The 17,496-nt window shown below is 41.0% G+C and overlaps 1 protein-coding gene across 1 annotated transcript in view; it reads right to left on the bottom strand.

Moving 5' to 3' along the window:
- atp2a3 (ATPase sarcoplasmic/endoplasmic reticulum Ca2+ transporting 3) overlaps positions 1-17,496 on the bottom strand; it is an 83,954-nt gene that overhangs the window by 20,879 nt on the left and 45,579 nt on the right. Inside the window, exons 7-10 of the mRNA XM_006640831.3 lie at positions 16,909-16,989; positions 14,595-14,680; positions 13,454-13,918; positions 811-899 (exon numbers count right to left, since the gene is read on the bottom strand). Coding sequence (XP_006640894.2) covers positions 811-899; positions 13,454-13,918; positions 14,595-14,680; positions 16,909-16,989 — 721 coding nt within the window. The remainder of the gene's footprint in view (positions 1-810; positions 900-13,453; positions 13,919-14,594; positions 14,681-16,908; positions 16,990-17,496) is intronic.

Here is a 17,496-nt window from a genome sequence, read left to right as displayed (position 1 = left end):
CAGTGAATTTGGAACTGGAAAATTGTGATGAATGGCAACAAAAAGCAGTAAAAAAAAAAACATGGTGAAATTACAGAATAATGACTCCTCGTAAAACACGTATCAAAGTCAATGCTCCTCTCTCACTATGCTGTCTTTCAAAGTGCAATGAAATATATTCCCCTAGTCACATCTCATGCTAGTGGTCCATGATCGTAAGAGGTGATTGTCCATACTGGAGGTGTATATTAATGACATCACTAGATTACCCAATCAAAGGACATCCTACACAACTAGAAGACGTACTTACTAGAGCCAGAACTACCCGAAGAACCTGCTTGAAGGCAATCATTGTTAAAAGGCCATGCAGTTTAAGGAGAGCAGGAGTGGAACAAATGAATTGAGAGACTAGAACTGCTAGAACTGCATCAAGCTAATATTTTAACTGGTCCTAATGGTGTCTTTCTCCAGGAGGATGTTGGAACAGCACTTAAAAAGGGCTTCAAGAACACGTTTTGATCAAGCAGCACTTTGTGGGAAGAAATGAATCCCCTTGCTTTGGTGCCACGAGGCAGCATATGAGGCAAAGAGAGCTTTCAGGTCCTGGCCTGGTAGTGTTGAGCAAATGCAAAAACTGTTCTGAACTGATATGACAACTCGTTTGCATCAGTGTATTACTCTGGTAACTCATTTTTGTTTCCTTTGCCTAATTAACCAAATTGGAATGATCTAACTCCCATTTGGGTTGCTACGCTCCAGTGCTTCTAACTGCCAGAAATAGAAGCAGAAGACCCTGGGCTGTAATTGTCTGCTGGCGTGACGAATACTCACACTTGACCTTCAGGGGCGTATGTGGAGCCGGTGATGGAGAACTCATGCAGGGTACAGCTGGAATTGTCAGCTTTGTCCACCACGAACATCTGAGGGAAGAGAACAGAGGGGGTTTGTCTTACACTATAATACAATCACACTCGATCAGGGTTTAATATACTACAAGCAGTCCCGTCTACAGTATGAAGCGAGCAATACTAGCAGCATTTGAATAAATCATAACATTTATTCAGGGATGCCTGACGAAAGTGAAAGTTATGACACAAGAGTGACAGGGCCAAGGAAGGTGAACCCTAAAGCTAAAGAGGCACGTAGTTCTGCTAAGAGTATATTCTTTTCATCTTTTTAAATTTTAATTCCATCAAGTAGTGTCCTGAATTCCAACCATTCCACAAGGCTATATATTATTGAATCAAGCACCATTTCTCAGGAGGGAATATGTAATGACACTGGAGGGCACAGTCTCCAGAAGTTACAGCGAAAAAAGAAAGGGAGTGCTGCAAATCTCCTTAGCATACCCATTGATGAACTCTCATAAAAAGACTCTTTTCACAATTTAAAAAACAATCAGAGAGTCTGTACAAATAACAAAAGCAAGATTATAAAACAGATAAACAGGCTGCTCTGAAGGCCTTCAAAAGATGGTCTTTTCACCTAGAAATGATGCTTCACATTTTGCCATGTCCCTAAACAAAGCATCAATACCATGAGAGCAATAGAACAAAATGACAAACAACCAGATTTATTTGTCCTTTCAGAGCTGTCTGACCTGCTGTCTCAGAACCTGGCAGTGACACAGAATCTCATTTGGGATGGATAGGAAGAGGAAAAGGGAAATGGAAAAGTCTGGCTGGCCCAGGGCACTGGGGACTGTGTGATTGAGGGTTAATAACAAGAGACTTTTCCTGAGTTCTCAACACATCAGTGCCATGCTTGAAAGGCTCCACCTACCAAAGGGGTTTCCCCTGTGGTCACAGCCAATCAGAATCCACCTGATGTCATCCAGGATGAGGCTTTATTCCCCAGCATGGTAAACAGCCAGGAGCTTCCCTTCCACTGACCCAGCACAAATCCTCTTCCACACTTGATCTAAGCCAGTCTTAAAGAGGAAGCATGTACAGTAGGTCTTCTCGTTAAGATGAATGCTTATTCAGGGAACTCCTGCCAAGCAATGTGCCTCACAGAAAGGACACTTTTTTGGAGGTCAAACTAACCAAACCTTCTTGCATTACAGTCATTAGACAATACATTCTAGTTTGAGGCTCTCTTGGACAATTCTTGAGAGGGATATTTTAATATCCCATCTGGGGGTAAAAACATTTTAATGCACTGAAAGCAGGGCCATAAAGCATCTGCACTTTTCTCTATCAAATCAAGTCAACATGAATTAATGAAAATTAAAATTAACTAATGAAAACTTTGGCTCTGGCAAACAATTCCTGACACTGAACTTTGAGAAACTGATTTTAACTGCCATATAATCACAGCAGAAATAATATGTGAGCAAGTAAATCAATGTGTGACAACACAGCCTCACTTGGAGTGTGTGCTCCTCAAAGCTGTTCTCCCTGTGCTTTGACTGAAAATTAAATTAATGTGGAAGAACGCTATCAATCACTTGATAGCACTTATGCCCCCCACAAATCAACCTAAATTACTGTGCAAGTGACTTACTGTATCTAGCCGAATCAGGCTGGGTTTTAAATTAAACCTAAGCTGATGCACTGTGAAGTTTACCTTGTAAGGCCTGTTGCCCTGTGAATTAATCCCATATCGCTTTCATTTGTTAAGGCTCTGGCCACAATAATTAGAAACTGGTAAGCACTGTTACTCCCGGGTTCTGCCACATCTGCTTTATCAGTAAGGGCATTGAGACCCTGGCTGATAGACTGATAAACTACTCAATTGTACCAAAGCAATTGCTTGTTACAGGTTGAATTAATAAGGCTTTGTGACACTCTGGGCTTTCCTGAATTATTAACCAACAATGTCTTTAATGCTATTTACACAGTGTGCATATTTCCCACAATAAAGACAGGAAGTAGGCATTCTTTTCTGGGATATATAAGATAGTCCTCAAGGTAAAAACAGCAGGGGAACTGAATTGGGCTGTGGCAGAGTAATGAGTGAATATCTGGATTCCCACTGGAGTAGTGATGCAGAGATGAGGGAGTCCCCAGTTTCTCAAAGGAAAGGGATCATTTCAAGGAAGCCTATTTTTTTGGGACTTTTTGTATGTACAAAATTAAATGCATTTATTTAAAAAGAATATTTTTTCTGCTAACTAGAGGAAATCAACATGTAACAAAAGTCCCCTACTCCTTGCCCAATTAAAGAACTGGATACATACTTCCTAGATTATTACCTTATAGCATGGAGGAGGATATCAACAATTGATGTACAGTAAGACTAAGTCATATGAAATGAGCAGAACATACACCATCTGCAAGAATTCATTGGACACTGTCAATGGTTCAGCAAAGGACCTCATCAGCATATCAAGACCAAAATCTACACAAACACTTATGATTCTCTACATATGTCTATGCAGTGTTAAGAGGAAGACTACATAACATGGTTGCTAGTGGTTTATAAATGTTTTTTTCTATAACCCTGGTTCAGTTTAGATATACCCTTTAGACTGACAGGTATACTGTACAATATGCTTTTTGTGAAAATCCTGACTAATGGCACTAGCAGACCTTACTGTCTTGCATGTTCCCAGAGAAATCAAGTAACCAGAAGAAATTACTCATTTATGTAGTGTTTGTTCCTTATTTATGAAGCTTTCCTTGAAGTATCCTGATCATCAGTTCTCCTTAAAGTGAGATGTTGTTGTCATCCTTAACAACATAACATCCTCACAGTCCCTGCAGCCACTGAGATCATTCTCTGTAGTAAATCACTGCTCAGAACCCTCAGTGCACTCCATTCATCAGGCCAGCTGGACTCGGCAACACGTTATTCCACGCTGAGTGCGTTCACTAGCTTGCTGCAGCTATCCAGATCAATATTCCATTTCAATAATCGACTGGCTTCCACGCTGCCTCTCCAAAAATAAGAAATAAGGAAAGAGGGTCAGTTCGCCTGGGTACTCTTTATGCAAAAAGCACAAAAAACTTTGGTATTGGTGGAAAATGCTTAAAGTAGAAAAAACTGCTGTCCCTTGGCTGGGATCATTCACTTCAAAGCTGTGGTACAACCAAGCTGCTTAGTTAATGAAATTGCCTTCCAGCAGAATTTCTCCTTGTAGTCTCTTCTACAGTATACAGAATTCTCACCATAAAGGACACTAGTCCTTGATCTGCACTTTACAATCCCTTCAATATGACTCCATATACTGGTGATTTAAAAGCCTGGATTCTAACCAGAGCTGTTCGACAGAGAACAACCATTCACAATCCCAGCCACCACAGACACTCCTGTATAAGAGATTGCCCAATGTGCCCCTTTCTGTCTTTGTTTTCTACTTCAACAGGCACAGCATGATTAAAATTGCATTCTGAAAAGCTTTAAACCAACACATAGAATATCATGTCCCATGCCCTGGTGTCCACTGTGGTGTAAACAAAGTGTGAATTAAATGTGAAATAAATTGACAAAGCTATATGAAATCAAATTCAAGGGGCCTTTGACTGTGCTGCTAGAACCCCCACACTTCTTCCCCAAAATACAAGCATCTTCAAGTAACTGTATCTAAAGCTCTGTTCAGGTTGCATATCTATGAAAACTGCCATTTCACACCCAAAATAAGCCTCTTAATATTTTACACTTTTCATTAGTGGGTGTTTAAAGTCATCTGTGGCTTTTGCTGCTTGAAAGAAAAATGTTCTTCTTTTCTCAAATGTTGTAATGATTTTACTTGTCTGTTATACTGACAAGGAGGCATTTATTACTGGCTGTGATAATGGCTATAGACTTCTGGGACTGAAGAATCTCTGGGGATCAGGCACCAGAAAATGAAACAGTGTAAGATAAGAAAATGATTTGCGCTGGCTATTACTTCTGTGAGACGTGGGAGTCTGTGATGACTTTTTTCATAAGCTGTGCTTTCACAAAAACATTCAGCAGAAATTGCTGTTGAACAAATTTAATTTAAACTTCTTTATGATGAATTCATGCCTGAATTTCTCACTATTATAAAAGTAGTTACATGAGTTGCATGCTCTCCTCGTTGTAGGAGCAACTTTAGCAAACCTTATCAAAAACATAAGGATGAGTCCTGGATGTCTGCTCCTTATATTGTAAGGACTGCCTGTCAACTCGGAAACCTACTGATTATATCCTCAATGTCTGGAAAGGAAAAACTAATTCTTAAAAAAAACAGCATTCTACCCAAAGAGACTACATTTTATTCCAAGGACGTCCTGTATGACTGGATTAAATATCCGAAATGCACCGTCTTACCAAAATATTAGAGAATGGTTTGTTTCATTGACATAATCCTTCCTGTCCAACGTAGTAAGAATGGTGCAGCACATGATATAGCCTATAAATCCTATTGTCTGTAAAGCAGCAGCAGACCAGACCTTTGCCTCAGTGTGCCATGTTAAAGGAAGGAAGGGTGATGTCAGTGATCTCACAAGAGGCATGACTGTTCTTGTATCTCTCATGGCAAGAACACACCAGACAAATTCACACAGTAGCTAGTGACAAAAATAAAACACCAGCAGGAAGCAACACAAGAACCTACTGCATCACCACCTCACATCTCACGAAGAGCTGAATCGACTGCTACAGGCTAAGTGGACACATATCTCCATGTACATCCATGAACACGTACTGGAACCAGTGAAAGATGTTGTAGCTGTAACTGCTGCCGGAGACTGATACTTCCGTTATTCAGAATTGCGTATACAGTATGTATGCATGAATTAGCATGAACTGATGCAGCATGCGTACAGAACTTTGCACATTTTCCCACAGGATATTCATTATATGGGCAACACGATGGCAGCACTGGGGTCCTGGGTTCCATGCGGGAACTGAGATGCTATCCGTGTTTGCGTGCGTTTCCTCCCACAGTCCAAAAACATGTCAGTAGGTTAATTTGCTTCTGGAAAACATGGCCCTGGTGCGATATGGTTTGTTAAGGTTGCTCCTGCGTTTGTCTGTGATGGACAGGGAGTATCAGACCTTCCACCTGTTGCTTGGCTGGGATAGGCTCTCCTGTGATCATGAATTGGATTTTAAGGGGTAAGAAAATTGATGGATGGATATTCCTTAAATGACAAAATTGCTTAACTTGCAAACATTCAACATCATTCAACACCTGTACAGTAAGTGCTTCAAATGGAGGCAGTTTCATTTCACAACATAGATTCCCTAGAAACACTCTGCTGACCTCTGACACCAGCTCACACAATATCCTTTGATATTCCCTGACCATTATGATACAATATGTAATGTTTTCAGTCAGTTTTGTTGTTGACGTGGCCACTGTTTTTCATGTAATGGAACAACATTATTTTCTAAAAAAGTTTAAAAAAAACTTTCGAAGTTTAAAGAGCCAGCAGATTGTTTCAAACAGAAATAAAAAAGAAAAGCTAAAAACGCACCATGGTTCTCACAGATCCACACTAATAAGCTGTGAAAGAAGGAGGCTGAAAATGAATCACCACTCTCAGGCACACAGCCTTGTGAGGAGCCGATACAATTTTTTTTCTGAACTTTTTTTTTCAACCCAGACACGGGTTCCCATCTTTATCACAGTGATGTTTTACTCGGTGGCCATGGCAACAGGGCCTAGCACTGTTTTGAGTTCGTACTCCAAACCTCTCTCTTGCTTTGACTGTGAGTAATGTTATGGCACTGAAACAGGAACCTGAGGCTCCCAGGCTTGGGCAGTTGTAATTGGATTACAATATATTTTCCACCAGCCATAATAATGTTATCCTTAACAGTGCACAGTGCAGAGGAAGTGAGCGCACAGCCAAGCTTTGTGCTAAAAATAGAGCAGCTAATGTTCTTTAAACACAGCACACCACTGAACATTTCGAAAGTGTGGGGATCCGAGAGGAACCGGATCTTCAGTAGGAAAACTCTAGAACAAACTTGTGCAAGTTCACCCTGTGTGTGCAGGAATACTAGACAAGGTCCAGAATTCAGCTGGAAGTCAGAGAGTTTCTCTTCATAAGTTTTACCTGGTTAAACCGTACCCTTTCTCTGACACCTAGATATCTGCAGCCAATGATACACTTTAACACTCTTAAACACCGCTGTTACCAAGTGTTTTATGTGATGAAGGGTGTTTTCTTGGACGCTTAATTTTATATCGGAGAATGTTTAAAAAGGTCTTTCCCGTTTGACCACAAGCCTGACTCAAGTTTTCATACATTAACAAAAAGTAAAAAGCTGGCAGAGAAGAAAGCAATTTATTTGCACAAGGAGTCTAACACCTCCTGAATGAGATGAAACGCTGCACTACAAGTTGGCTCTGTTGATCTGTTTCCACTCTGCATTCCCCTCCGATAGAGACGACAGCTTTCACAGCACCTGACAGCGTCTGTGACGTGTTCCTAATGGACTGGCTGGGATTATAGCAGAGCCAGACTTCCAGACTGGCCCCACCCCTGTTATGTTATTCCTCGAGACAAACGGTGCAAGCTACAGTACAACTTAAACCAGCTTCTGGGCCACCGAAACATCACACTGGGGCAGCAGGTGCAAAGTGACTGGCTAGATGCCTTGTGCCACTAGTGGACTGTGACCAGAGTCCCCAAGCAGCAAAACGTGTCAAGATGGGACATTGAGATAAATAGAGCAGCCTTTTCACAAGAGTGACCCCTGTTGACTGTTAGTCATGCGCGCTAGTAGGTGTGTCAGGGCTGCAGAACTGAATTCAGTTAATTTAAACAACTAACATTTTCCATTTAAAAAAAATCAATAATCATTGTAAGAAGTCTCTATATTTTAAAATGCACTGAAATGAAACTCTTCTACCCAGAGTTGAATATTGCTGCCCTTTAAGGTAATTTGACAAATTAAATATCTACAATGTCTGAGGCACCATACAGTAACTTGCTAGTTTCAGCACAACACAGTTTCTAAGTTCTGTTTGGTACAGCTGATGCAGAAGGTATCAGTTATGTCCAGCTGGGTAAGAACACAGCAGACAACCAGTTTAAGCACAAATGAAAAAGAAGATAGAAATAAAGAATAAACGTTTTTATGAGTTCTCAAAGAAAATATGAATTGCTAAAATTTAACAGAGGAAAAAAATGCATCCATGTTACATGCTCAATAACAAAGTAACACAGAAGAAGAATCTGGTAAAACAGATTTTAAGTTTAAAATCTATAAATCATTAAACAAGCAGAGAATCCAGAGTCCATCCTGAATTAAGATAATGGTTTTTCTTCCTTTTCAACTAGAAGAGCAAGATTTCCGTGGCTCTCAGACATCCAAGAGTTTTTAAAGAAAGCAAAAGAACTGTTACGTTTCATAATTTATACAGTACGCACTGGGTGGCACGGAGGTGCATTGGCTAGCGTTGCTGCCTCTCAAGAGGACTCTGGGTTCAATTCCGGAACTGGAGTGCTATCTCCATGAAGTTTGTATGTTCTTCCCATGTTTGTGCGGGGTTCCTCCTGGTGCTCTCGTTTGCTCCCACAGCACAAAGACACACCTGGTGGTTAACTGGCTTCTGGGAAAACTGGCTAGTGGCACAAGTGTGTGTGCTGTGTGTTTGACTTGCATCCCTTGGTCACTGAGACGAGCTCCGGCTCCCCTGTCACCCTGACTTGGATTAAGTGGTTAGCCCTATAGGGCACCACTGATGTTTCTGAATTTAAAATTCTCTAAATATTTTACATATTTTTATGTCTTAACTTTTGCGTGGTTTTTAAGAATAAACCGAGCCCAGAAAAGTCTGGCATCTCAGATTTGACAGATTTTGTCTGCTACCGTATATCCGAATGTTCAAAGCCATTGAAGTGAAGTCTGTTAAAGCGAGGGTTTACTGTCATTCCTTGTATTATTGCATTGGGCCTGCTGGTCGGCAGGAAAACAGCATGGCTATACACTCCCAATGAGAGAAAATTTCTCCTATCATGGGGATATGAGCTGGGCTCAGTGAACCATGAGTATTGTAAATTTACAGTGTCAATATTTACCAGACCATGGCTCTGGCAATCTGTAAAAGATCTCAGTATTAATGTCGTGAGATTAAACAGGTTCTACCAAGGGAACTCCCTGCAGTTAAACATTTATAAACCATGGCTTTTCCTAAGTGATTATGCTGCCTATTTCTGTTTTCATAGGTCAATTAAAGCAGCAGGTCACTGCTGTGCCCGACTCCTGCTGACAACATGTACTATATCGGAAGCGAGCCCAGTGCCTGGAAAATGGAGAACTGTTCCCTTTACTGGCTTCTTCTCCCACTCTCTGCCAGCCCCAGTGACCACAGCACACGGTCAGTTCCTTGTGTCACCGGCGCTCTCTGATCACGCCATGTTATTACTGCTTTACTGTAGCACGCCATACTAAAAGCAAGTTAAAGTAGTAAAACAGAGTTACATCATCATGGAAACAACATGTTAAACTGTGGAGAAACCAAAGTAAGGTAAATGCAGAAAAGCACAAAGTTACCTTATTCCCATTTTTGTGACTTAATGCGCAGTGCTGTGGAAAAACTTTAAAGAATTATGAATTTATTTGGCTTGTACTGTACATTTATACCAGCACACATTGATATATGTGGACATTTTACTGGAGCAAACTGTAATACATTGCTTACACACACAAAAACATCACCACACCTGAGACTGGAGCTCACACCTAGACCACTGCCTGACCAGTTCTCCACTGCCCCTCTTTTACCAGCCACTGAGAGGCTGAATGCAACCAGAAATAATTGGAAACTCCCTGGTATTTGTATGTACAGTATGAATGCTGGGGAAATATGAAAGTGCTTTGCATGTGGCAGAACAAATACAGATTTAGAACTGGAAACAAAGTGAACTTTTTTTTTCCCCCCAACCATTTTGAAATGTATTTTTCATGAGTACATTTTTTCACATACTGTATAACAGTGCGCACAAAATAAAAGCATGACAGAATTTATAGTCTGTGCTGTTCACACTTGAGGTAAAATAGATTGGAAGGCTAGATAGACTAGCATGGGGAATTTTACCCAGAAATGGTCAATTTAAGAGTTGCCAATCAAACCCAAGCTGCAGGTGTTTCAGATGTAAGAGAAAACTGGAGCACTTGGAAAAGAACAATTAAATGGAACCCAGGACCTCAAAAGCTGTGCCACATTAATTAATGCTATAACTTACTAATAAAACATTAACGCTAAAAGCTATGGGACCATGCTGCTCAAATACAGACAGAGGTATTTACTAACATCTTTGCACCCTGGAAACATCTAGTTACACATTATTGAATCTCGTGTCGTGAAGAGGTGTAAGATATTTTAGCAGCTCTTAAACTGCAAAAGTGATTGGGGACCACAGTACTGCTTGTGTTTCTAATCCACTTTCAGCAGTCTGAGTGCATCAGTTGAGCTCAATGATTTACTGTATTTTTAATGCAGGCGTCTTTGCTGCTGTTTTTTTCGGGGAAGCTGTCAGCTGCTTTATTTGCAGGAGAGACCACATGCATTATTGAAGTGCACAGACACCAGCAATGTCACTTTGCATTGCTTCACAAGGCACAGAAAAAGCCCGCGAGCTCGGGCACCCTTCATCTTTCGCCAGCTTTGTGCTTTCGCCAAAAGGCAGACGGAAACTGAAAGCCCCGCCTCTCCGCTCTGTTCTCTAGGGTGACCTTGAACGCTCCGGAGGACCTGGTCCATTTATATCCGGCCTTCTCTCCTGCTGTGCCCTTATTTCTTACTGATGTTAGTGGAATGGCTCCAGTCAAGGTAAGAGGGAAATCCCATTTTATAAATCAAGTCCAGGAATCCTTCCATTTCATCTCGAGAAACACAGTGTTCCTGTTCCTTATGACTCCGTGTATTTCAAAGGAATTGCCAGGATTATCTACTTCGGAGGTGCAGTAAAAACTGCTGTATTTGCAAGTAGTAGCACAAAACTGCCACTGAAGTTTTTCAAAGAATCTTTGTATTGAAATTGGACTGTTACTGGCACCCAAACACACTTTTGCATTTTACATGTCACCTACTCTTTCCTTAAATGGATGAAAGGGATAATAAAATATCTAAATGTACCAAGAGCGAACTGATTTGGTAGCATTAGCAAGAGGATTTTTACAGTGCAAATTATTTGAATTAGTATTCCTGGGAGCTGGCTAGGTTAACACTTACTAAAAGACTGTCCTTTTTATTTTGTAGGAAACACATCTAAACTAATAAGGAGAAGTTAGGTCATACTATGGCAGAGATGGAAAACTGGCCCTGAACAGCTTCAATCCAGCTGGATTACGAGGAGCAGGTGCTAAATTCAGTCATTCTGAGGTCATTTAAAATGAAAATACCAACACTCTGTAACTCTCAAGGACTACAGATGGCCATTTCTCACTTAATTGAACAAATGAATTTATGTTATTAATTTACATATCACAAGTCTCTACATATTGATGATTTAAGATGACATACAGTATCAGATCTGAATGGACTGGGGGTACTCCAGGGCTGAGCAGCTCTTTAATATGGTATAAAGCACAGAATCATCCCCATCTCCCTAGAACTCGCAACTGATAACCCTTTGGAGCTAAACAACGTGAGCCTGGTCAGTGCCAGGATGGGAGACCTCCTTGGAAAGCTAAGGTTACTACTGGAAGAGGACTGGTAGGGGGCACTCACCCTACAGTCTGTGTGGGTCATAATGCCCCAATATAGTAATGGGGACTCTATACTAAAAAAGTAACAAAAGCACTGTCCTTCAGATAAGGTGTAAAACCAAAGCCCTGATTCTCCGTGGTCATTAACATTTCCAGGATGTTACCCTGGGGGCTACACATTGGTGGTGATGGAGGGGAGTCCCCATTACCTGTAAAATGCTTTGAGTGTAATGTCCAGAAAAGGATTATTATTAAATGTTAACTTCATACAACAAAAAATAATGTTCCAAGGAATCAGAGTATGAATATTGACTTTCATGATATGGTCCCACTAGCTTGGATTATGTCTGAGATGTCAATTCAGCAGCTCCAGTGACAAAGGATTCCAGTAACACAGCTGCCACAGAAGCTCTCATCTCTGCCCCACACTCCGAGTGAAAGTGAACACCGATGGACTGAGCTGGGCTGAAAGGGGTGCCGGAGTGGGAAGACATCAGATACCACCTGAGAAAACTGGTGTTCTCGGGAGCTGAGTGCCAAGGTAAACAAGGAGCGGTTTTTCTTCAGACTGACTGGCATCCCCCCAGCGAAAGGGCACAAAATGTCATGTTGTGGGAGGAGAACAGAGGGGAGAGAGCTCTTGACAAGGTGGTAGCCGAGCATCACATGCACGAAAACCCAGACCAGCATTCTTCTCTCCCTGGCGACGGCTTTGTGAATACCCTGGGGCAAAGACTACTGGGTCTGCAGTGGGAAGTGCAGTGCTTTGACATTTCAAAAACCCAGCCAGGCTTAAGAAAGGCACTTTTAGCATCAAACTTATAGAAGCAGAAGTCCTATCTAAGGACTTTGCAAAGGAAAAAAACGCATGTTGTTCTTGTTAAAGAAAAAGAAAACAACACACAGAACTTTGACATTTACCCTATTCCGCAGTACGTGCAGCTGTATATTAAATAACAGTGAGAATTTAAGAACATAGTTTGGATTTAACGGGCTTGTCCTGGGGGATGATAGGGTGGTCAAGAGGATGGGTTAGCTGATCCACACCTCCAGCCCGAGATACATTACAACAAAATAGCACAGATCATGATACATTCAGTGCAGTAGAAGGAATATTCTAATACACCCTTACTTATAAGCACTGACAAAGAAATCAGGACCAAACAAGAATCAATTTCTCCTGTTCATTTGTAAAAAATAGTCGGTATTAATTAATGCATTTTTATGCTGAATGCTCAAACATCATCATAATGTTTAGAAAAAAACTTGTATATAAAAGACGCTCCTGCTGGAATTCTGTATCTTAATTTAAGCCAGCTCCAGACAGAGTGGACCTGATGTCTTAAGCTACTATTGAATCAGTAAGAAATGAACAGTAATAATAATTAAAATGAAACTGATCTCCATTAATCACCATGGCTTAGACTGCTGTTCCAAAATGCTTTACCCTATACATCCCTGCTTCTTCAACACCTACAGTATGACTGTTTCAGTTTTCTAACAGGCTCATTTTTGCTGTCCCTTTCAATTATACAGCACCACCTTTACTGCAAACGTGCTGTTACAGTAGGTCAGTCCATCGGTTTCTTTCTCATACATTTCCCAAGCTTTTAACAAAAGAGGAGCTCATTTGTTTCTGCCATCATTTACATATTGTATAAGCTGCACCATTAAAGGACTGAAGAGTTTGCAGTCACATGTTATATGTTTTAGTCTTGAGTTTTTTTAAAGTGTGCAGAAGCCCATGCAATTTAATATTCAGATTGTTGGCAATGTCCTCATGGGCTCAATGACAATAAATACAGGGCTTTTCAAACAGGGGATAAAAAGCGAAGTATTGTGGCACCTGTTCCAACGCAGTCTGACACTAGAACTGCCCCCAGAGGCTGGCACTTACCCTGCACACGGACATCTGGTTGGTGGTGAGAGTGCCAGTCTTGTCGGAGCAGATGACGGAGGTGCAGCCCAGGGTCTCGACGGAGGGCAGGCTGCGCACGATGGCGTTCTTCTTGGCCATGCGGCGGGTGCCCAGCGCCAGGCAGGTGGTGATGACGGCGGGCAGCCCCTCGGGGATGGCGGCCACGGCCAGCGCCACGGCGATCTTGAAGTAGTAGATGGCGCCCCGGAGCCAGGAGCCTCCGTGCACGGGGTCGTTGAAGTGGCCGATGTTGATGACCCACACGGCCACACAGATCAGGGAGATGACCTTGGACAGCTGCTCGCCGAACTCGTCCAGCTTCTGCTGCAGAGGCGTCTTCTCCTGCTCCGTTGTGGCCATCTGGTTGCGGATCTTGCCGATCTCAGTGGAGACCCCTGTGGACACAACCACGCCGATGGCCCTGCCAGCAGCGATGTTGGTCCCCTGTGGTCAAACAGCAAATTACAGGATGAGCTAACATGGATGGCTACTGACTTTCAATAAGGTATAATTACATTTGTACTGATTTACAATAATAGCCCTGAAATCTGTATTTCATTTACTATCTTTGGACAGGAAAAAAATAGAAGTCATATAGTAAACACCACAGCACTGGTTGTGATCAGCTTTTTTGGCATCATGCGTGTTATATATTGATCTGATTGTAAAGAGAATAAATTCAAAAGTGTTTAGCCTGACACCCAGCAGTGTTGATAACAAGGTATCATAATTTGAAAATAACTACAGTACATTACATTTTTGAGAATTTCTCCCTGAAATATTGCAATATGAACTGACTAAATGTTTGTTAGGTATGAATGAATTGAAATAACAGGGCACCATCAAGCTAAGCTACACAAGGATCTCCCCAAATACTCCCCTCTCACCTGTCAAAAAAGGCTGCTCATGCTACATTCCTACTGTCCCACAGTCAATTTCAGTCCTGACTGGACACACCAGAGCAAAAATAAAAGCTACGTATCTTTTCCTGCAATCTGGTCTGATGTTAAACATGTCAAATGAGACTTGAAAGCTCATTATAATACAATACATACCATTCTTGACATTGTTGCAGGATGCAATCACCAGTGAGATCAGGAATAAAATCCACAACACTCACCGAAAAAAGCATGTTCTTCTTGTCCTGATTGACAGCTCTGGGGTCAGGAACAGGATCGGTGTGCTTGATGACTGATACCGATTCCCCTGTACAAGGAAGGAGCAGATATCTGTTAAACGAGATTTCCACCACTCTTTCTACTGCATTTTTCCCCCTAAAGAGGAGTGATAAAATTTGGCTCCACTCCACCCTTTATTATTCTTTTTATAAATATTGGCTCTTCTGGGAGTTATTTCTTCAGATAGAGAATTCAAGATAGTATCACACAGCAAACTACAAGTTATGTTCTCAAGTTCAAAATACCAGTGATGACAATGTTTTCATTGTAGTCCAATGAACAAAAACTCCACAGGTTGGTGTTCTCTTTTGTTAATTTATTAACCATGTCAAACTTTTTTCTTATAAAGTACATTTGTTCATTGTTCACTTCAACTGAACACCAACTGATTACTAGTCCATTTGAAAAAGTCTGTCTGAATACAAAACCACACCTTTGAAAAACCTATTGTACTTTGAAAACTGTGGCTGAATCGATCTACAATAATTCTTTTACAAATGGAGAATGACAAATGCTTCACAAAAAAAGAAGACTTGTGTTTAGTTACTTTAAACCTGCATGCTGAATGTTGGCGATATAAAGTAGAAGGTTCAACATCAAAATTCTGGGAGCAAATCTGCAGATCTTCAGTGACGAGAGAATTGCAGTCCAGTAAACGAGATAAGAACAAGGGGCCAGAGGAGCCATAGAGCCTCAATTAAACCTGCTTTATATGCAATGGGGGAGAATGTCATTTCGAAACTGTCTGCCATTCAGGAGATTTTATAAAAACTCTTCTGGTCTAGAAATTAATCCAAGTAAGTGAGGATGCAACTTCAGCCAGTTCCACTTCCTGAGTGGCTCATAAATAGAAGGGAAGCACTGTGAATATCCGGACTGGACGCAACCTCTATCAACAACTTACTAATGCCTTCTGTGCGGTGCCCATTATCAACATGCAATACATCAGAATTGACAACAGCTAGCCTTCATCTAAGAATGTGTTATATCCTTTGTTTGGCTGAATTTTTAAGGATGTTTCTTAATATGTCCACATTCTCGGGGCAATACCAGATATTTTGGAAGCACAAGCTGTTTTTATGGCCAAACACAAACTGTGCCGTTTAAATTTTCTTTTTTTGTGGGCATTTTTATTTCAGTAGGTTGTTCAAGCCTTAATGAAAGTTTGAGATGTTTTAATAGCATGTTACTGGGGTAACTCAACCAGCTGAGGAGAACCCAGACATAACAATGGGGTTGTCAGTACACCCCCTTTAATTGAAGGATGAACCAGGGAACTGTTGCAAGGGTAAAGATGGAGAGAACTCGGAAATGGGTCAGCAGTAATCATATTTATATCCAGGGAAGCTATAGCGGACGAGATTAGAGCTTGAACTACTCCTGAAATTTTGTAATTAACTCCAAATGGGGCTGCTCAATGGTGCAGCTAGCTAGCACTATGCATGTTGTGCAGGACATAGACGGTTAAATTGAACTTTGTTATAAAACCCTAGAACTTTCCAGAGAAATAATGAAGCGGTACTGTGAAACTGACACGGATAGGAAAAAAATAACAAATTCAGGTAAAGACGTAATCTACTGCATATCAACTGCAGAGAACATGAATTTTGTATCTCTGCTTCAGTATTTGTATTTGTACTATTGTTCTTGGATGCAAAACCTGCAGCTGTCTACATGAAATGTCAGCCAGTCGTTTTTCAGTCTTAAAATTTTACCTGAATCTTACTGAACCATATTTATTGCTTAGGCAGTGTGTTCTAATCCTCCTTTTTGTGGTATCAATTAGAAATTTGGCTAACTTACCAACTTTAATAGAATCTAGATTATTGATACGGAGTATCATATATCCGCTGTGCACCTATATTATTGATGTTGCTTATTCAAAGAGCTCTAATAAACTTAAGTAAGGCTTATCTTTTCTCAATTTAAAAATCAAAACATTCATTTTCTTTTAAGAACTCTAAATTCCTAAAGCTGGTAATGAGGTAGCACTGAACTCATATGACCTCATGTTCACTGTTTTGTTGCCCCCTTTGGGTCTTCTTTTACTGCTGCTTCCAATGCATTTTTTAATTCAATGGATTCTCTCATCTGGAAACATTCTTTGGAAAAGCTCAAATGTTCTATGTGCACTGCTTACAGTATATACAGTACTGAAAATTGATGTGGTCATCAATGACAAACTGTTTGAGGAAAACCAATACCTTTTCAATGCTGGAAAGGACAATGTAACAGAGACCCCCCCCTCCCACTCACCTGTAAGAATGGACTGGTCCACTCGTAGGGTTGTGGATTTAATGGAGGTGATCCTGATGTCAGCAGGGACCTTGTCACCAACTATAAGGGGGAAGAGAAATGTAAGTTGTTGGCAGCTAGATATTGTATGTCTCATTCTCGTCAGTACTTATCGTTTAACTTTACAGTTCGGTGTCTTACTAGGCAAGAACAATGAGCCACCCTGGGTCCCAACATCCTCAACTCTCTGCTCAGTTCTCACCACATGGCTGACAGTACCTGACTGGATACGCAGAGCTTCACGTACTCTTTGACATGGAGAACGGGTGAATTAGAGACGAGCATTTAGCCGAATGTGAAGATGCATATTTTATTTTTAGCTCTTAATGTTCTTAATGAGCCCTTTGTAGTTTTCCATCTGCCACTGTACTTCATATCCTGCAATCTTTGAGCAGTATTTTCAAAAGAAGAATGAGATGATATTCAGGGGAAGAGTTTAAATGATGCATTAACTCATTGAAACAACACTTAAACAACAGTATGAGCTTCTGAGTAACTTCCCCATTAAATCTGTTTTCAGGAAGTATTTTTATGCAATAAAGCAAGACT

This window comes from Lepisosteus oculatus, chromosome 26 (assembly GCF_040954835.1).
Source record: "Lepisosteus oculatus isolate fLepOcu1 chromosome 26, fLepOcu1.hap2, whole genome shotgun sequence".
Taxonomy (NCBI): Eukaryota; Metazoa; Chordata; class Actinopteri; order Semionotiformes; family Lepisosteidae; genus Lepisosteus; species Lepisosteus oculatus.
Note: the sequence above shows the minus strand (reverse complement) of the source record. Positions and strands in the feature narration are given on the sequence as shown.